The 21,805-nt window shown below is 36.8% G+C and overlaps 1 protein-coding gene across 1 annotated transcript in view; it reads right to left on the bottom strand.

The window, feature by feature from the left end:
* Nucleotides 1-21,805, bottom strand: part of HECW1 (HECT, C2 and WW domain containing E3 ubiquitin protein ligase 1) — a 100,261-nt gene that overhangs the window by 17,651 nt on the left and 60,805 nt on the right. Inside the window, exons 6-14 of the mRNA XM_053466089.1 lie at nucleotides 12,258-12,333; nucleotides 10,914-11,083; nucleotides 8,852-8,994; nucleotides 8,235-8,335; nucleotides 6,069-7,412; nucleotides 4,883-4,993; nucleotides 3,466-3,616; nucleotides 1,690-1,808; nucleotides 1,020-1,141 (exon numbers count right to left, since the gene is read on the bottom strand). Of these exons, the coding sequence (XP_053322064.1) occupies nucleotides 1,020-1,141; nucleotides 1,690-1,808; nucleotides 3,466-3,616; nucleotides 4,883-4,993; nucleotides 6,069-7,412; nucleotides 8,235-8,335; nucleotides 8,852-8,994; nucleotides 10,914-11,083; nucleotides 12,258-12,333 (2,337 nt within the window). The remainder of the gene's footprint in view (nucleotides 1-1,019; nucleotides 1,142-1,689; nucleotides 1,809-3,465; nucleotides 3,617-4,882; nucleotides 4,994-6,068; nucleotides 7,413-8,234; nucleotides 8,336-8,851; nucleotides 8,995-10,913; nucleotides 11,084-12,257; nucleotides 12,334-21,805) is intronic.

Here is a 21,805-nt window from a genome sequence, read left to right as displayed (position 1 = left end):
CATAATTAAAATATATTTATTAAAGCCCTTTGAGCACATCCTATTTATCACCATACAATTTGTAATTTACAACTTTGGAAAGATTTGTAAAATAAGAATATAATATGTTCCACTGTAATGGGGAAAAATAAAACGTGGACAACAGCAGGAGATTGACCAGGAAGAATTGTTCAATTTGAAACATGGGTCACCAAAAGCACTTTAATTGCAGTTCAACGTATGGCCACAGGAGGGCACCATAGCTACATCAACAGAGAGGACCTGCCATTCTCATCGCATATATTCTCTCCATTTTGAACTTTGTATTGCTCTTTATACTCAGGTCAGGAGAACCAGGATCAGCTCCCCTTAACATAATAGAGAGAGTCATAACTGTAAATCACAGATTAGACTAGCTTCTTCTTTGGGACAGCTATTAATTAAACTGTTAATTAACTATTAATTAAAATCTGGAATTATTATATCTTCCAGAATTCCAGATTCACCAGAGCCCAGCACAGTGATTGCCATTACCAGAATAGTGGAAAATTGGAATTTCATAAAGTCCTAGACTGGACTAATGTCTACGAGACTTAAATATGCAACCTTGTGAGCCTATAGATTTTAAGGGCAGCTCAAGCTGCAACACTGATGTGCTTCCCCAGAGCTTCTAGTTAGTGTCTTCAAACTCCAGGTGGGGTACAGTATTTGGTCAAATTAAATACAACATTGGAAACGTTATTCTAATACGGTTAATTGCTCAAAGTAAAAACATATATAAACAAATAAAATCTTGATCCTGATTCATCATTTTGTTGGAAACGTGTCACGTTACACAAAAGCAGCATTGTCATAGAAACTGAAAAGTTTCTTATCCCATGCTTTTTATATGTGATTAAAACAATACGTGTACAGATCCACTAAGGTTTCTTTGCTTGACGTCATAAAGTGTGTAATTTATGTTTCGTCTAAATGGAGGAGCACCTTTAGGGTTATGATGAATACCATGTGTAGAATTCGTGAAAGAACTTGCCACTTACATAGTTTGCATGCAGCACAGTAAAAAACTCAGGGTTGGTTATAAATTTGACAGCTGGAGACTGAAGCAATAAGGTAATTTTCTGGGAATTGATAGGTGTCATGGAACCCTCTCTCCTTAGTTCTGTCAAAGAAAAGTGTAATAACACAGGGTTAAAAGATTAAAGTGCAATCAAAGCATGGAAAAAAAAAGTAAAATAACAATAAACAAATAAAATAAATATGTTTGGAAACAAGGCTCTTCAAACACAATATATGTTGATAGGTTGATGTTTGAAGACAGAAACTTTTGAATAAAAAAGATTGTCTTAGATGTTTATATTTTTGTATTTAAATATTTTTTTTCTGCACAAAATAAACTCTGGTGTGGTTTGTCTTAGATATCAAAGGATCTGCAGTTGTTTTAGATATAAAATAATTCACATTTTCTCAACCTGCTTATAATAAAAATTACACGCATTCTGAGCCATAATGCCCTTCTGCCCTTCAGTGTTCATCAGCCACCCCTTACTTAGAGACCCTGTTTCTCTTAATTTTCCATTTTTATTTGTTTTTGTTAAGCATTGCAGTATGAACCATGATATTTTGTTAAATCCATCATACTTGACTTATGAGTATCCAAACACTAAACGATTCTCCTATGATACACAGTACAAAAAAACACTTTTCTACCTGTGTTTAGCTGGGAGAGGTCTGTTTCAGAGTCGCAAACCCCTGGAACTCTTTCACTTCTACCAGCGGCTTCTTCCTCTGGTCTCTCTGTTGCAATTGTCCTCTGGATATTTTGATACCTTATTTTACAGAAGTATTTTAGTAAATATAAACTACAAGATATACCTGTAATATGTAATAATTATGTCATGTGCAATTATTGTAGAAAATTTCTGATTTAAAAAAAAAAAAAAACCAAAACCAAGCATTGAATTTCTTAGTTCGAAAATTTGCTAATGATTTTCCCAACATTTACTGTATGTAATGACTGTATGGAGCATTTAACTATTATAGGTAATATTTAAACAGTGATTTAGAAATACTTTCTGACTTCTGTTCACTTTGCATTTACACACATTTTGTTAAGTATACTCCAAATAGGGGTGACACTAGAATTACTGGGTGCAGACTCACTTGCCATACACGTACACATGTATACACACACTATGTTTGTCCTCTCCTTCGCACAACTAAACCTAGGCTCCCCCGATATGCTGGCACACACTCACACTAACACACATGCACTCATGCTAACACACTCAACACATTTGCTAACAAACACACTCATGCTAACACCATACACTAGCACCTACCGACACACACTAACAGCAAATGTTAACACTCATGTTAACGCCATATACTAGCAAACACACACTCATGCTAGCACCATACTCTAACATGCACACTCCACCACCATACAATAAACACAGTCTACCATAGAGTAACACACTAAAACACAATACACTTGCACCCACACACACACACTGGGACACACACTGTCACAGCTGACACATCTCTCCCTCCCTGTCTGTCCTCCCTCTATCTTACCTCATGTGGACCCCTGACTTCAGTGCAGTTCATGCTCTTCAAGCAAACTGATGTGCTGCTGCTGCCATACAACTACCATGTGGTGCACCTATGGCACACGCTTTAGCATATCCCTCACTCTAAATCATGTGCAGGAGCATTTCTATAGCCTGTTTTATGACCTTTTCTGGGTCCATGCAATCTGAACAAATGTTGGGGGAGGGTTGCCTTTTTTATTGAACTGCTGAACAGAGTTCGCTCTGAAATTAATGACAACTTAGATTGGAGGGTTTGACAAATATTGAATTCACCAACATGCACCATCTGCTGAGGAAGAATGGTGCGTTTAACTAAGAAGTGTTAGAACCAAGTGCAGTTCTAGCTTCACTACCAGAAAACAACCTTCGAAATGCTCTGGAATAAACCTGTGTACTGATTTTATGGCGGACTTTCAGTCAAGAACTGATTAACAAAATTCTTAGAATTAGTACTATTAGCTGTTATCATTGTATAGCAGCTTTAAACTAGGGGATCTGGATAAAATATCCGTTGCTTTGACTGCAGTAGTAGAGTAGGCTATTAAGATGTTGTCCATTCATGGTTGCGCTAGTCTCATATTTCTTTGCATGCAGGTGTCTTAAAATCTGATCAATCCTTGGTAGATATAGGAGATGCCTTGTACTGCATGTGTACAACAGATAATTCCACATTGAGATATTTGTTTTTGTTTGCATGAGTGGTTCAAGCAAACACTGACTGTGTAGCTGTAGGGTATTTTGATGGCGTGTGGTGCTGGGTAGGACCTACTATGGGTTACCTAGACTTGCTGTATATGTTGAAACCGTGAACCTTCCATATATTTCTGTTGTGAGGCCGGGAGCAAAGAATAAATGACTGCTCCACCTGTTGCATAAAAATAGGTAAACCAACCTGCGATTGAGCTGCTCCATCTGCTGGATGGAACCAGACCTGCTTATGCCATCCGGTGTCGCTGCCGTGGTTGGACGCTGCCATGTTGTTGTTCGGTTTACATGATCCACATAAAATACTCTCCCGTGGCTATCAATACGAGCTTCCCAGTCTGCATTTTAAAAAACGGTGTTACAAATTATTCACATTTTTTTTTTTTACTTTTTTATCACTCATGGCTATTAAAGATGAATAGTAAAATATTGCATCCCAATGCTTTTCCATTCACAAAGCTTGCACACCTTGTATTAAGAAGTCCTTGCTTTGCTTATTCTGCATTTTACTACACCATGTGAAGTGACAGCATGACTAATTAGGTTCCATTTATAAAATCAATTCTCTGTTCCTTGGCAGCAGAGTTGCTCCTCAGCCACAAAAAGATTATCACTTATTATATTACTTCTCAGTTCAGTCCTTTTAAATATCTTAAACATACCATTAATATTCTCAGAGTCACAATAGGAGATTTGCTGCAATGAACACACATGCAATGAGCCAAATGTGCTTTAGGTTGCAACATTACTGTGTAATTTGGCTGAATTTCTCCCCTATCAGATACCTAGCATTGTACCCTTCTAGTGAATCTGGCTGAGCATATAGATAATTAAAATCAATGTAGGGCCCTCCTCACCTGTTGCTTCTGTAAGTGTAATTGTTATGTTATATACCGTATTGGCTCAATTATAGGCCGCACCCTAAAAGTTAGGTGCTTTTTTAAAGAAAAATTTAGATTCTTAGAAAAAAAACAATTTAGTGGAATAGATATGCTGCCACTCTGCCCCCCCCCGAGATATGCTGCCACTCTGCCCCCTAGATATGCCCCCCCCTCGACTTACCAATGAAGACTCCCAGGTGTCTAGCGGGGCAGGCGGGGGACATCTGCGTGATTGTTAAAGCACATCACGCAGACATTCACCGGCTGCGGCGATGCAAGCGTAAACAACCTCCGCTGCTGGCACGTCTGCACGATGTGCTTTAACAATCTCCCTTTCCGGCACTCCCCCCGTGGGAAGTGCAGCCAGGGGAGGTTGTCTCAGCATATCGCGTAGACGTCCATGGCTGCCGGAGAGTAGGATCCAGTTCCCCTGCAGCGCTGCGGGGGATCTGGATCCTAACCCTGGATCCTAACCCTACTACATGTCCCGGGCGTCAGGCGATATGAATTGTGCTTTCCTGCACTAAACCCCGATTATAGGCTGCACCCCCACTTTAAAGACTTAAAGTGGAGGGGGAAAGTGCGGCCTATATTCATGCAAATATGGTACTTGTCATGTCCGGTTTACTCATTGTACAGAGCTGCGGAATAACATGGCACTATGTAAAACTATAAATAATAATGATTCTGTCTGGATCAAAACAAAAGAACCCAAGTTCTTACTTGGTGGCAGAGGCTCATCTATAGTCGGGTAATGATGGTGATCTGACCTCAGAGATGGAAGCTGACTTACAGGTGGTGTTGCTGGAGAGTTATTTGGCAGAGGGCAACCACCTATATAGAGATAATAACATTACAACACATTTATATTTGTAGAACTAAAGATCTTTTTTGTGTAAATAACGAGGAAGCTAAATTTGTATTCGCGTAAGAAATCAATAACATGTTTCTGGTGACTGCTCCGCATTTGGCTCCAGAGTTCTTCTGGTTTGTCATGATACATATTATTTTAAATCACATTACTTTAAATGTTTTCAAGGTGCAAAACCACTTGGTTGTTTTCTAAATCACTGCAAACCTATACATTTATACTAGATGGTTTTTGTTTTACATTTTGAATGTTACTTATTTTGGGCCACTCTTTATTTTATTGACAAGTGTAGGGATGTAGGAAGAGATTTCCTAAGAAAAAGTTCATATATGGAAAGGTGGCTAGAAAAAGTGTAACCAGGAAAAAAAAAGATGCTCCTACATTCACAACGCACTAGAAAGCAAACAGGGATAATCTGGAACATTTGGCTAAGAGAACCAAGAGCTGAATTAGCAGTGGTCATTAAAACAGACATATAATTTTGAACATAATTATAGGGAAAAATGCACTCGTAAAGCGCCTATAAATATAGGAATCGCATGATATTAAGTGAAATATGTGCCTGCCATCTCATCATCTTTAGGTTCTCTTATGTACCATAGCAGGAATGACAGAAACCTCTCTGAATGTTGTATTATAACAACTTTATAACATCAGCTTGCATATGCTCAGTAGAATTTAAAAATAGACTCTATGATGAGCAATTATCATGAATAGATACGTAGAAGTACACAGAATTCATTTACATAGATTCAGCACTGTTAATTAGCTCTATCAAATAATATATATTTGGCTTTGTTAAGTTGACATTATTTAAAATAAATTACAATAATAATTACTAAACTCCTTTATATTATTCTTTATATAATCTGCCATAATCAAATATTAAAGTAGTATAAGTAAATGAGCACTAGAAGTACTCTTGTATGATAATGTGTCTCTTAGAAAATAATTCACATGATGAAATACAATGAAAACTTATACAAACGTGGGTACGTTTTTGTAAGAATTCTACCCCATTGGATGGTTCATGCTAACCTTCTCTCATATTGGATGGTCCTGCTACAGGAGAATCCATACCACCTGGAGTCCTTTCAGAATTCCCACTCTGGCCTGACACATCATCTGACCACTGGATGGAACCATCATTATGATCTCTGTCTGGCTCTGGGCTTTGATTAGAATCAGGCATGGATTCAAATGCACTATTCTCCTCCTCCTCGTCATCTTGCGAGGAGAAGACAGTACTTTCAGATATTCTGGCACTGTCCACTGATGAAAATCGAGTATGGCTGGAGAAGCGGTTGTGACTATCATAACAAGAAGGGCTGTAACAGGAAGTACTGTAACAGGACGTGCTATAACAGGATGTGCTGTAACATGAGGTGTCACAAGTGTCACAGTCATGGTCTCCGTGAATCCTTGGGCTTGAGTCACTTTCACTTTCCGTTCTAGGGAGCTCTCCATCTACACAAAGGGGGTTACAGCTAGTGAGGTGTTCACTGGAACTATCAAGGGGGAACGTACTTCTACTGTTTTCAACATCATCATTTTCATCTCCTACGACCTCAGAGGAAGGATCTGGCATAACAGTTTCTGTTTCACTAACAAGATCCTTCTCAGACACCTCCTTAACTGTGGATTCTTCATCAACATCTACACCACTTTGCTCCTCTTCTTCTCCATCCCCGATCATTTGAGCTGAAGGCAGACTATGAAGTAAATTATGAATCCTGATGTAATGTGTTCGAGGGGTTTCAGGCTCTCCACAGGCTGATGCTATAACATTTTCAAGTTCTGACACAGGTAGTGAACATGGCCTGGTTTTCCGCTTCACTTTGTTTCTAAGTTTAGGTTCAGAATCTTGTTCCTGGCATATGTCCACTGATTCTTCTGGGTTTTTTTCTTCATCCTTGCAGCCCTCACTTAACACAGTTGCTTCCTCTACAATGACTGTATCTGTGTTATCAACTGGGCTATCTGCATTAACATCTGCAATGCTCTCTGCTTTGGCTTCAGAATCCGTTGTGATAGATTCCCCATGACATTGATCAGAATCATTGACAACTATAGGTAAAGTCCTCTCAGCTTCACTGGGTTCAGGGTTTTCAGCTACATCCACTGGAAGACTGTCAGCACCTGTTCTTTCTATTGCATTTTTGTGTAAACTGGTCTGACTAGTAGACCTGTTTTCCATCACAGAGTTTTTGTCATTAACACCAGTTGTAATGCACCCATTTGGCATTGAGGAACACGGATTTTCAATGCCAACTGAGGTCCTTCTCTGGGATCCGTTAGCGGTGTCCTCAGCTGGATACTGATGAGGACTTGCACTGGGTGTAGCTTCTAATGGATCTGAAGAAACAGAGACATCTTCATCATCTGGAAGAATACAAAAAAAACACAAAAACATTAAAAATATCCATCACTATTTCAGAAAATAATCTTTATGTATTATTTAAAAAACATTTCAGTTAAACATTCTATAGGTAATGATAATTATTATTTTTTAATAAAAATTGTCCAAATTACATGCACAAGATTCTGAAAACCAATTACACAAAATCAAATTTCTAAACAAAATTGACTCTAACCTCTCCTTCATCGCTCACATTCAGTCCTGCGCCAGATCCTGCCGCTTGCACCTTAAAAACATCTCTCTTATCCGCCCATTCCTCACCCAAGAATCCACAAAAACTCTGGTTCATTCGCTTATAATTTTCCGTCTTGACTACTGCAACACTCTTCTGGTTGGCATTCCGCTGTCTCGGCTCTCTCCTCTGCCGTCTGTCCTAAATACTGCTGCTAGGCTTATCTTCCTTGCACGTCGCTCCTCTTCTGCTTCCCCACTCTGTGAAACCCTCCACTGGCTCCCTATTACCTTTAGAATTAAATTTAAAATCCTGGTACTAACTTATAAGGCCCTCCATATCACTGCTCCTCCATACATTTCTGCCCTCATAAGAAATACCATTACATAAGTTATGTAACTCAGAGAAGCACACATCTTAGCTGCTGGAACCTCCTTGTCATTGATACAACCACCACACTACCTCTCATCCTTTCTCTGTTCCTTATGTGTGTCACCCCATTCCCTCAAGATTGTAAGCTTGCGAGCGGGGCTCTCTCCACCTAATGTATCGGTTTGTCTTAGTCTGTCAATTCTCGTCTTGTCACACCCCTTAATACATTATAATGGGTTACCTGGGTGAATGGATGAGGTTATCTCAAACCGAAACTGCAGCTGTCCACTGACATGATCTGTAGGAAGTCTACGACCCAAGGTGTAACTAACAACACGATCACTAAAAATACAAATATAAAAAAGATGGTGCAAAAATCCACAGGCATTCTATTTTTCTTATGAAAATAGGTTATGAAATCATAGCATTGCACAAGCCATGAGCTCATGGGTTTGTGGGTTATAACCTTATAATAATTTATTGAGATACTTTGTTTTCTTATTTGACATCTTTCATATGTTTTTAGTGCGTTAACCAACTAAAGGTACATACTTTAACATTGTAGTTACTAGATAAACACAACAAAGATTTCCTTTTAAGATTTCCTTTTACCACTTAAGTCAACATTAGCAGTTAGGGGCAAACTAGAAATAAGACCCAAGGCATTTAAAGTATTACAAGTGGAATGATCTTGACCTTACATCGCTCTTGTTTTAGAACGGTTCAGAAAATTAGTCTATGACAGAACTAAAACAAAAGTGAATCCTAATTATTAATAACAGAAACAAATGCAATTATTAAATGTACATTTGATATGTGAGCATACATAGCTATTTGTATAATGAAAACTTTATTTACCCTATTGCATGCCTTTCCAACAATCGCTGCACAGGCATGGACAATTTGCCCAAAAATCTTTTGATGATTGGCCGACTTTTTGCAAACTTGTCCTTCACTTCAATTTCCAGGACATCAGTTGGAAGGGATACAAAGCTAAACAACTATAAAAAAACAACAGCACATTATACCTCACTCACCAAAAATGTATTTTTCAAGTTTCTGTTTCTTAAAGAAAATACATGTATTAAATACTATAGCATGTTGAGAAAAGTATGTACGTATATATATATATATATATATATATATATATACAGATTTGTTATTTTATTCTTTCTCAAAATAGTAATGCTATAATTCTATAAAGACTACAGTTTAAGACAAATAACATTCTGAAGCAGGATACCGCAGCTGGTCCATTATGTTATATAAAGATGAAAGGTTATTTGTCGAGTAAAATCATATAAATGTGATTATAATATTGACCTTAGGCCTAATACAAATGTTACAGAAAATATCCACTATAGCCACTATATTATCAATATATAATATAAGCAGAACTGTACAGAATCTAAATTGTATTGCGCCACTAAAGAATAAATTGCATATTTACAGAGCATTTGGGAGAGAACATGGCACACCATTAGTTTTTTTTCTGGCCAATAGTCATAATAATAAAAAATAAGGTATATGACATAAGTCTGAGAAATCTATTTACCAAAACGGTTAAAGTGTAAGAAGTAAATTTGAGGCACACAACTTCTCATACACTGTGATAAAAATCCTCACAATTGCCCATACATAACACAGTATGCATAAAAAATACTTGCTACAAAGATGAAAGGGTATTCACCTGGAAGGCGAATACAATGTGCTATGCACAGTAAAGTGCAGGACTGAAAAGTTTCGTTATTTGCAGACATTCAGGCTGCCATTGTAGCCAGTCATGTGGCACTTAGATGCCCTTAAGTTGAAGCCAATAACTTTTATTGTGTCAACATATGTAAAGTCTTTTTTATTTATTTGTATTTTCAATGATAAGTTAAAACACAGCTATCATATACATTGAAATGAGAGTTGGAGTGCACCTTTTCAACTACAATTCAAATTATTATGTATTTTTACATATTTTGTCATATAACTACTACGCTTACTGCACATTTATAACCAAACAAAGGGAAATTAGGTTAACAAAAGTGTCGACATTGAAATTTGGCGATGTAGACTTTGGTAACATTGTGTCTCTGAGCTCTTAAAGAGGTAGTATGCTATAGCACCCTCTTTTTGTCATCAGTAAAGCAATAAACATTATATGTGTTGAACTTATTCCTAGTTTAAAAAAAAAAACACTAAATATAATCTGTTTTTTTCATATGAATAAAAAAACATTGTTTTAACTGCATTAGATACATTATGTCACCGTAAAGCATAGTCTTAGCTGAAGTCACTGAAATAAATGTAATGTGCCAAAGCTGGAGTGTTATCTTTTTTGTATTATGCTGCCCCCTAGTGGAATAAGCAAATACTGTTTGTGATTCTAATAGTCCTTTTTAACAAGAGCTGAAGGAGATTTGCATCTACTGCTGTGTAATGCACTATTGCTATTTCTTTAGATACACTCAATATAGTTGTTGTAACTGATGTATTAACCTAACGTGAGAACAAATGCAATTACATGCCTCGCAACGTTTTAACACATTAGCCTTTACCACCTGTACTGGAAGACATTCATCCACAACAGTTTCACATACATTGAAAAGTTGTAACAGTTACGTTAATGAATAAAACACGACAAAAGACAAAACATCTTTTGTTAACATTATTTATTTACTTTTTCATGACATTTTTAATCTAATTTTACCTAATCTGAAATGATACTCATTATGCTAGTGGTATTTAGAACACCCACCTGCTTCCTCTCTTCTGATTTATCTACCTACAAAGCATGTTACAAATATAGATTTTTTAGGTAAAGCCGATCAGAGGACAAGATGAAAGTATGAGGAAGATGGCATAATAAATGAATAAATCATAAATCAGTTACTAAAATATCAATGGAACTGCTCATCTCAGCTCATCATACCTCTCGCTTCCAGACAGGATTGACTGTGTTGCATACAATTTTTGATCTCTTTTCTTGGCCATGATGAGGCAAAGCCGGGAAGATGCTGTGTTTTCCAGGTTGGATAGATATTTTCAAGTATGGATCTGGATTGAAAAACATCCCTTTCTTCAAACCAAGTGCTTGAAAATCTAGAAATTATAGATATGATAGCAGGTGTATGAATAAAGGCAAGTCAATGACAGCACCCTCAACCATCACTATAACACTTTCTTCTACTTGATTGTATTAATATTTCTTTAAGCATGCCAACCCCCCCACCTTGGCTGTGAATCCTACAGAATCCTTCCAGACACGCAGAGACATCTATGCAGAAGGTAAGTTGACTCAACTTGAGCTCAAGAAACATAAATTTAACCCTGGTCTGGCGTAGCTGTTGCTCACAATGCTATTGGCCAGCTCCTTCTTCTCTGCTAGTAAATGAGCATGTAAAGATGCACAAATCTGTTGGTTCTCCCACTTGCTGACCAATAGGGTTGCAGGAGTAAGTTCACATGTTGGACATGACCATATATGTACATCAGGAATGTTACCACTGGTGGCCTACATATAACCTAAGAACGGTTAGCATGAGACCAATGAATTTGATTTTATAGTTTTCCGATGTTCCTGTTTCTAAGAATGATGAAAATTCTTTCTTGTTCATTTTGTAATTTTTTTTTATTGTAAATACCAGGCAGATGTCTTATGTGGACTTGTGGACATGTGCTGTGCTGTGGGTGCCCCGGCGCTAATGGATGATGCTATAAGACACCAAGTAGTCATCAGTGGTTGGTTATTCCAGTGCCCCAGCGAGAGTATATTGATGATGGTAATGAAGAACAAAGCCCACCATGGATATTTCCAACCTATTATATCAACTAATGTTAATCAGTACCGTACAGTTTGGGTTCTGGCTATTGTAGTTTTGTTTTTAATTGTTAAACGTTTCCCCATACCATTTGTTGAGTCAATTGAGTGGAAGCAGAAATGGTGCATCACTGAATACCCGGAGAGTTGCATGCTGGGAATACGTAAGTCCTAGCAGGCATGGAATTCCACCCCATTAATTCCTTGTCAGTAAACGTAGTTCTTTAAGGGCTTGGAGCAGTCCTCTAATTAGTTAAGTAAGCATTCAAAGTAACATTTCAATCCAAATGTTCTTGAAACACTTACGGGTTTGTGTATGTTTATCCTGGGGTATTTAGAGGTATTATAAGCAATAAACAAAGAAATTATTGCAATCCTGTCCTTACGACATTCATAAAAAATGCATGCTAAGACCACATTAATCAGATCCAGTCCACGCACACAAGGGTTACATACCTGACAGTGTAAAACTGATGAGTCTGCGGCTTCCTTGGCCATGCGGAGTGTCCTCGTGGGTGATAGTTTTGAAAACCTGCAAAGAGATATAGGAGAGAGATCAGTAATTATCCCAGGATCGTATGAATCGGTCACATGCTTCCACCGATCATACTTTTAAGTCAACTTTGTGAAGGAAAAGTTAGATATCTTTTAAAACATTTTGGGTAAAATGGTGATACAAAGAATAATTTAAAAAACGATTAAAATAACAATAATCATATTTTCCTCTTACAGGGCTACTAAAATACTTGACAGGGGTTTCCGATTTCTTTTCTGTGATATTTGTGTCAAATGTCTGGCACGTTTTAATATAAAAAATAAGATCACGCAAACACATCCACTGTTATATACTTAAGAGGTATTTTTGTGTAGTTATGTAATAAGGTTCCCCGATTACCAGTTCACTTTCCTAGTCTGGGATTGTTACAGTGTACGGCTGTTCACAGATCAGAACTGAGATACCTACGAGATGATGTGGAAAAACAACTCGCTAACAAAGGCACATACAGTAAGTATACAGAATGTAGTATTTCTTTATAATTCTTTATAAATCTGACACCAGCTCTGAGCAAATCTCATGAATTTCATGTGAGCCGCCATCTTAGCCCCCTGTGGTTCTGTAAATGAAATTGTTATGTTATATACTACTTCTTATGTCCTGTCTACCCATTGTACAGCGCTACGGAATTTGATGGCGCTATATAAAACAATAAATAATAATAATAACTCTCTTTACGTGGCGTTAAACGTCTTCATCCTCTATGGTTCAAATGTTTGGATAAAGTAATTAAAGTATGTTGTGATGGTTTCTGTTTAATTTGTTTAGTGTAAAAAAAAAGCAGGCAAAGCAGTGTATGGTATGCAAGCCTCAAACAAATTAAGTTAAAATAACATGGGAAAACACTCTGATAAAAAAAAAACCCTACATAAAACTGTTATTAGACAAAGCAAGACCATTTAGCCTCTGAGAAAGACGCTGGAGAAAGACACTGGCCGTCAAAAAGCACGCCAGGCGGCTTTTCCTTCTTATATGATCTGCCACTTTTCTAGATTTTGGGAATAATGATATAGTGATTTCCACTAACATCTCTATGTGACGATCTGCAAACCACACCGGAATTATTTTATTAAGATAGGAGATTTTGCCGAGCACGTCAACAGATTTTTAAGTTAGTTATAGCCACATTCTCCATTAGCCACTAGTGATAAATGGTGGTCGTGGTAGCTGGGGATCAGTGCTGTAAAGTAATACTCATCCCCTTTACCCTCCTTTATTTTATATTTTTTGGAACACACTACTATTATTTTTAGCAAGTAAATAAAATATATGTTTTAGTTTTGGAATGAATACACTCAGGGCTTTATTTTCGTCTCTACAGTCACATTGGGAATACCAACCTTTTTCTAAAAAAAAATATCAGTCCCTTGCATATAAACTAGTTTACAATATGTTTCTAGGTTGTGTTTTTTGAGCATTTTTGTTATGATTAATCTTCCTCCATCACCATTCCTCATCTGCTAATCCTCTGTGCTAATCTCTCCGTTGGCTCTCCATTTCTCTTTAGAGTCAAATTCAAACTTCTGACCCTGACCTACAGAGCCCTTAACAACTCTAACTCCTATATATCCACCCTCCTATCCAAATACGCCCTCTTCGCTCCTCTCATGACTTCCGTCTCTCTTCTACCATCATTATCTCTTCCCACTTACATCCAGGATTTCACCCGTACTTTCATAGACAAACAAGACCTCCTCAAAAAATAACAACGGTCTCACTCAACCAACACAGCATGTGCATTTCCTAGGTTATTACAACACCATGTTTGGTTATTATTTTCTTCATCATTTTCAAACACTATGATGAAATCTAAATCTATGTTTTTGAAAGTATACTGACTTTATTACTAGTGTCACGAAACAAGGCCCCAGGGAGACCGATTATAAAGATTCCTCCGGTTCCAGGCCCTGCAGAAAGACTTCTCCTTGGTCGTCTTTACATATCTGTTGTGCAATATCTATGATGGGTATAGGGCAAGGGCAATATTGTCCGGGGGAACTTTGTACTTAACCAGAGTCATCCTGAACAAGTACTCAAAAAGCTTTTCTCAAAATATCCCCTCCGACAGCATTGGAGATTTAAAAATGTGTATTGTAACAATGAAAGAGTGAAGCGCTGAGGCCTCTTTAATTTTGAGAAGCTGCGCTAAAAATCCAGATCTTGTTCCTAATTAGGAACACCCTATTCGTATTCTGGAAGGATTAGAGCAAATTGCAATAATCTGGGTGAAATTATTACATTTAAAATGTAAAATCTGTCATGTCTCCTGACAAATTGAGTCATTGTTTATAGCTTCCTGTGCTGCCCGTGGGATTGTATTCTTGGAATAAATGGAGCACGAGAAACCGGTGGTATATCTGTGAGATAGATAGCAAACTGCCTGCAAGAATGATAGTGACGCTCAGCACCCTTCTAATTCATCCGACAGCTGCCTAGTATATCCAAAGGCATCCATGTCAGAATGAAACAGTGTTTATCATCTGAGCATATCCATGACATGAAACCAAACAGAAACATGAAGTCCCATCATACATCGGCATCAAGAACGTTTTTGAGGACAGTATTTAAAGTGGATCTTTGTAAACATGTTTACACTTGATCATTGACTTTTACTGCGGATTGTATTTACTTCATTCTCCTGAGGAAGCCCAAAAGAGTGGCGAAACGCGTTGAGATACGGAAGAAATTTATCTGCATATTCTTGGATCAACTATACCGGACTTTTAAGTTTAAATATCTATTTGAACTCAACCTCTTTGTAAGTGCAATTTTACTTGTGTATCTGAGAGATAAGAAGTTACTGCACCATAAGGTTGTTTTCTTTGCTTCATATTTTTAGAACTTTTAAGAATAAAAGAACAGCTTTTACCACAGATGAGCCTCCTGTACTTACACTGTTTGTGAGTGCATTTTACACATTTATATATACTTGATTTTTATTTACAATATTACACTATTATATTTTTTTCTCTTCTATATACACATGCGCCCCGATTTCTGTTTGGTTTCGTGTGTGAACGCCCAGAGGAGCGTTTTTGTTGGGTTGCGGCAGTGATATACTAGGGAAGTATTTTTTCCTTTTACTTCTTTTTCTTTCCTTTTTTCACTTTGGAAATCCACACGTGTTTTTGGGTGTTCAAGTTTTTGTTTATTCAAGTTTATATCATATCCATGACATGGAAGAGCCGTATTAATATGATCATGGCTAATACAATTCATTTAATGAAAACATATTCCATAAAACATCAATAAAGACTAAATGTAATTAGTAAAAAAAATCAATACATATCGCATTCCAGGAACGCTTTATTACATGGTACCGTATAGCGAACAGTCAACAGAATAGCTGTGTATGAGACCAAGGAAGTCCCAGCCATATGTATGAAAAACCCTACTGTATATATATATAAAATATATAGACTAAAATATTAGAACCACCCTTATATTGCACCTGCAATATGAAAAACCCCTACTGTATATATAAAATATATAGGCTAAAATATTAGAACCACTCTTACGGTAATTGCCTCCTGTCTCATCTCTCTAACCTCAGTACCTTGCATCAATATTCCTTGTTTATACAGAACCCACTCCTTGAATATTAATTTAAAGCTCTATTTTAAACTACAATTCGGAAAATCCCTGTCTAGGCAAAGATAGAACAATTATGCCAAATTAACATAGTGAAAAATGTAAAGCACAATACCAAGTTTAATTGCGCCACAGATGACCGGCTCATACATTCCCTCTTAGTGTCTGATATACAGGGAGTGAATTATTGCCATGTTGCCCTTAGTTTCATTTTCGAATGAATGATGATTTTTATGGTGCCCTTTGCTAGAAACAGTGTCAATGCCCTGGGGATGGCAATGTATCTAGGAATTAATAATGCTCTAGGAATGGAACGAGGGAGAGGAAGCGGTAAAACGGACATGTAAGATATTATTTTATGGGGATTAAAAGAGATTAACTCTATAAAACGTGGTTTGTAAAAAAAAAAAAGCACCAAATGCTGAAAACTGTACGATGCAAGAGCTGTGTTTAACCCATTTAACTACAACTACATCTGTATTACATTTTATTTATTTATCTAGAGTTTCCTAGAATTTAGGAGTTTTTAAGGCCATCCTCAACAGAATGAAAAACACTATAAAGCAACTTCAGTAAAAATAGAACTACCGGTATTAAAACACTCTCTGTAAGGATGGTGGTAGAAATAAAGCAATTTAACTTCATTGACTCTGTGGGGCCATTAGGCTTAGGAGAACAATTATTAGCCTATAGGTTTATCTCCAAAAGATGAGGCAAGTCAGGAAGGCAGGACTTGCTTCATGCAGGACAGAGCCACCAGGATGAAGAGTAGGGAAAACACGGGTGAGGGTATGTAGAGGGTATGTGTGATAGAGAGTAGGACTAAAACATTGGGAATGTTTAATAATATAGATAAACTGTAATAAATAGGATGTTTTTGAAAATCCTTAAAGTGAATGACTTTTTGTTGTTTTATTCTCCTCTGCGCTTTCTACAGCTGAATTATATACAGAGGACATTCTCTACATCAATACTTATTCATATCACCTTTTGTACAAATATCTAAGGCTTTTTTTATCTTGTAGCCATCTAGCTGCTTTTCCTTTTTTTGCAGCTAGTACTACCTAAGAGGCTTACGTTTGTGTTTGTCAACCATAACCTCTGATAAAGCCTTTACGATGAAACGTGTCAGGTCCTCCACACATTATGTCATCGACAAACAAGCATTGTATCCTGTTTTATGCTTTGCTGGTGACTTTTATTGCATTGGAATATGTTTTATATGTACTATTTATATTACATGTTATGTCTATATTATTAAATGTACCCAGTGCTTTAGTCCTACTCTCTATTGGCACTATCATTTATATTTTTGCACTTCTCTCTTCTGAGCATCGGGTTTTCAGCAGCTTTATTTATTCTCTTTTTTTGTCGCCTGCTTCTCCTCTCATTGTCTCCCCTGGCAGAGGACTCTATCCAGTCTTTAATCTCTGAAACAGGCCTTTGAGGCTGCTACTGTTAAGATTATTTTTTTTTTTTAAATGTTACTTTACTACTCTCAGAATTAAGACATCCATGCTTTATCAATGATTGTATAAAATAAATATCAAATATTTTGGATATCACGATCACCCTAAAAATCATTTACTTAAAAGGACATCTTGGTGACAACATGTCCCAATTTTTGGGTGGTTGTCCTTTGATTGAAGTGTTTATTTTTAGGACTGTTCCCATTAATCCTCTCAAGCATAAATGTAAAATATAATTTAAAAGAAAATCTTTTTTATAGCATTTAATACCATTAAGTCTTGATGCTACTGTCAATAGTTGATGGCATTATGAAAATCCCCACAAGCTTTTTATTGAATAGTACTCTTAAAGATAACTTCAGAGATATCTAATGTGAAAAATACCGGTAGTTAATTTATGTTTATATTGCAAGATATAATATATATATGTATATTCACACACACACATATATACACTATATGGACAAAAGTATTGGGATACCTGACCATTACACCAACAGGAACATTTATGACATTGCTTTCTAAATACATAGATATTAATGTGCAGTTGGTACCCTCTTTGCAGCCATAACACCTTCCACTCTTCTGGGAAGACTTTCCACAAAATGTTGGAGTGTTTCTGTGGGAATTGTTGCCCATTTATCCAGTAGAGCGCTTGTGAGGTCAGGCACTGATGTTGGATGAGAAGGTTTGGCTCACAATCTCCCAAAGGTTCATCCCAAAGGTCTTTGATAGGGTTGAGGCCAGGGATCTGTGCGGGTCAGTCAAGTTCTTCCACACCAAACTCATCCAAACCCAGTCTTTCTGGACCTTGCTTTGTGCACTGGGACACAGTCATGCTGGAATAGAAAAGGGTCTTCCCCACAAAGTTGGAAGGATAGCATTGTCAAAAATGTCTTGGAATATTCCGTTCAGCATACCAAGACATGTTGGACAATAGTATGGGCAAAACATTACAACAGAAACACTAAAACCTAAAAAAATGTGAAAACGTAGAATAAATGAAAATTATATCATAATCTAGGGTGTTTTTCAGATCCTGGCAAGTTAAAAAAATATATTTTGGTATTTGTCACATTTATACTACTTTTAGATAATTTATATACATGTAACACTGTGAATAACGTGCTTTTCTTTTAAAAATCATTTTTTTAAAGTTTGCCATAAAAAAAGAATGTCTTACATGTTTAAATTTTTTTTATTTTAAAAAAAACCTTTTGCTAATATATAACTTGTGAACATGTGTGGGTTCATGAAATGAAAAAGAGGGGGAAAAAGACACTATTTGGTCCTATAGTGTAAAAAAAAAAAAGTCTCAGCCCTTAAGGGGTTAATCAGGGAAAGTGACCCAAAATATCTGATGACCGTATTTTATGCTAAAGGAGAATGATTTTTTTTCCCATGCTGCTTCCGCTTTAAGAATGTATATTTCATGATTAAGGCGTTAAAAATAATGAGTAAGAGAGACAGTGAGTAATTGTGCTGCTTACGCTTATGGAGGTCACAGAGATGATAGCACTTTTTAAGTCAGTGGGTGTACGCATTCTGTTCACACCAATTCTTTATTATTGCACTACGGAGTGTGAATGAATGAGTCACATTTCATTTAAAACTGTGTTCTGATATTTTCCTTTCTTTGTTTCAGGACTTCTAAAATCAGCCTCAGAAAGGAGGCAACCTAAATTCTTGTATATGAGCTCCACACTACCCAGTATCTGTACTGGGCAGCCTAGAGCTCAATGCTGTCGGGTCATGCAGAGTGTCTGACCCCATCCCCTTGTTCAGGGATCCAGGAAGGAAATGTTGGTGAGTATGCATGAGGGGACAAAGTACACAGGTACTGTTAATGTAAATGTGGTCCTAATATATTAAAAGATAATAATAGTGATCAGGCGCTAGTAATTTAACAACAAATGTGTGATAAATGTATAAGTGAAAAAATGCTGCAAACACTAATAGGATAACCCCAAAATGCCTACAATAAACAAAATATAGAAAAGTGTTGCGCCTATTACAATTGTGACAATATAAATATATAAACAATATAATATCAAATAAACGAAAAACAATACTTATATTAGTTTTCCAGTTTCCATTCGTTGTGTCAGAGTATGTTGCAGTATGTGAAAATAAAAAGAAAACAAAAAATCATAGTGCTTTCCGTAAATATATAAAAATCAAGTGAATCTTTCTTATGATCTAATATATTAGCCTAGTATGAGCCTACATATTTTATATGCGCCATAACTCTTTCTACAAGCAGTATGGGCCTGCTATGGTGATTTCGGTATCTGTAGCTTAAACCATCACAGATGGTGGCATAAAAAAACAACTTTAAGTGGCCTGCATTGTAGTGTCATTTGTGGCACACCAACACGTGACATGCATTTTTCTTCAATTGTCTGTAGTACGTAACACTTGTATTATATGAGAGTTTTTAATAATTTGCCAGACGCAATGTCTATGTCTATATATCTAGTATACCTGTATATATACATACAAGATCATAGGAGTCATAATTTGAAATAACTGGAAATAATACTTAGTCAATGTACATCCTGCACCTGTTTGCTGATAATATTAAAAAGGGTCAAACAGGCACTTTTATTTTTGGGGGTTTGGTTGGGGTGAGGCCAGGAGGCAAGGCTTCATCAAGGTTTTTTATTTGATTTTCTGAGCTATGTACAGTTACCTAACATTTAGAAGAAAAATAATGCACATTGTTTACACATCTTCTTCTATTTCTATACAAATTATTATGACTTTAAGGGCTGTAGAACAATGCGACAAACTCGTATCCACTCAACATTCTGAGCGCCTAGTAACAAGGGACAATATCTGTGAAGCTCTGATCCCCTGGGTTACTCTCCTTCATTCTCCAGGGCATGGGAGCCATGTTTAGCCATGCCCACTCACTGCCCAACCACATCCCTTGTGGGGGTCATCCCTGCCCTCACATGACCCCATAAGTTCCTAGGTTCACAATATAGATTAGAGGAACATGGAGGGGTATCTGGGTCCCAAGGAGGGACTGTCCTTCATATACAAGGACAGCTGGAAGGTTTGCATACCTGCTACAGTTTTAAAGCAGGCGTAGCCATCAAACAACTCTTGAGCTGATGATGAACTACAATCCCTATGATCTTCAGTCAGTCCTTAGACCTGTAGTCCACCAACTGGAGAGCTTTCTCTTGGTTATAACCTCACAAAATATACTAATGTTTATACTCTCTTTTTTAATTTCTAATTGTCTGTTTTCTGAGTTCTCTACACAGCAACACAAATACTAGCTCATTCAAACAATGTTTTCATACTTATATGAATCAATTCAGAATTCTTGGCAGCATCCGTCCATACATCCATCCATCTGAAACACTGTGATCTGTGCTTTTTATATAAAGCATTACCAACCAAATCACCCAAGCTGTTGTTTGTCCATAATGTCCATTGCTCTGATCTTTCAGCAGACTAGGAGATGTGGTCCATTTACAGTAATTTTAGCATGTACGTTATCTCCACGAAAATACGGCCTCATGTATTTGTGATATCTGTTCAACTGGAGCATATGGGACCAACAGTGATTATCTACTTTAATCTGACTCATTCTACTCAAGTGCAACATTAAATTACAGAGCTACACATGAGTAATTGATAAGGAAGATAATTAATATAATTACCCAAATGTAAAGTGCTTGTAAAATTACTGTATTTGTAGTTAGCATTGTGTTACAAGTGTTATGTGTCTAGCAATAAACTGATTTTATAGCAAAGATCAACAAAGTTAAGTTGGCTGTGTATAATAATTGATTACAGTGAACACTATTAAAAGTAGTCTTCTCTAGGGGACAACAGCCCTTAATTTGGTAGGAGAACCCAGGCTTATGTCCAGCAAAGGACCCATTTATATGTACCTCCTAATCATGGACTGTGAGCATACAGGGTGCTCTTTAGAGCAATCCAAATCAGCAGAAACATTATATTGGTTATGGAATAGGTGCTTTATTTCCTATTTCTTTTCTAGGCCCCTCAGCAAAGATGGAAAATCACTTTGTATGCCTCTGAGGGACAAGCTGTTTTTCATACAGCATTTTAGTATTAGTTTTGAAAATGATCACAGAACAAAAACAGGTGTTTTACAGCCAATTTTCCTAAAATCTCTGTTTAAAACCATAATAATGTTCAATCGCAAAAGTACGATTATAAACGGCAGCATACATTTAACAGTTATCACAATAATCTCTTCAGTTATATCAGAGTGACAAAATACCCTATATTTTATGGATAGGGTTTACTGTATACATTTATCTGGCAGATATTCCGTGAAAGTATGTTCTTTGGAAGCATAATGTAGAATCCTTAGAGGCATTATCACAGTAGGTTACTATAAG

This window comes from Spea bombifrons, chromosome 5 (genome assembly GCF_027358695.1).
Source record: "Spea bombifrons isolate aSpeBom1 chromosome 5, aSpeBom1.2.pri, whole genome shotgun sequence".
In the NCBI taxonomy this organism is placed as follows: domain Eukaryota; kingdom Metazoa; phylum Chordata; class Amphibia; order Anura; family Pelobatidae; genus Spea; species Spea bombifrons.
This window is presented reverse-complemented; position numbering and strand designations above follow the sequence as displayed.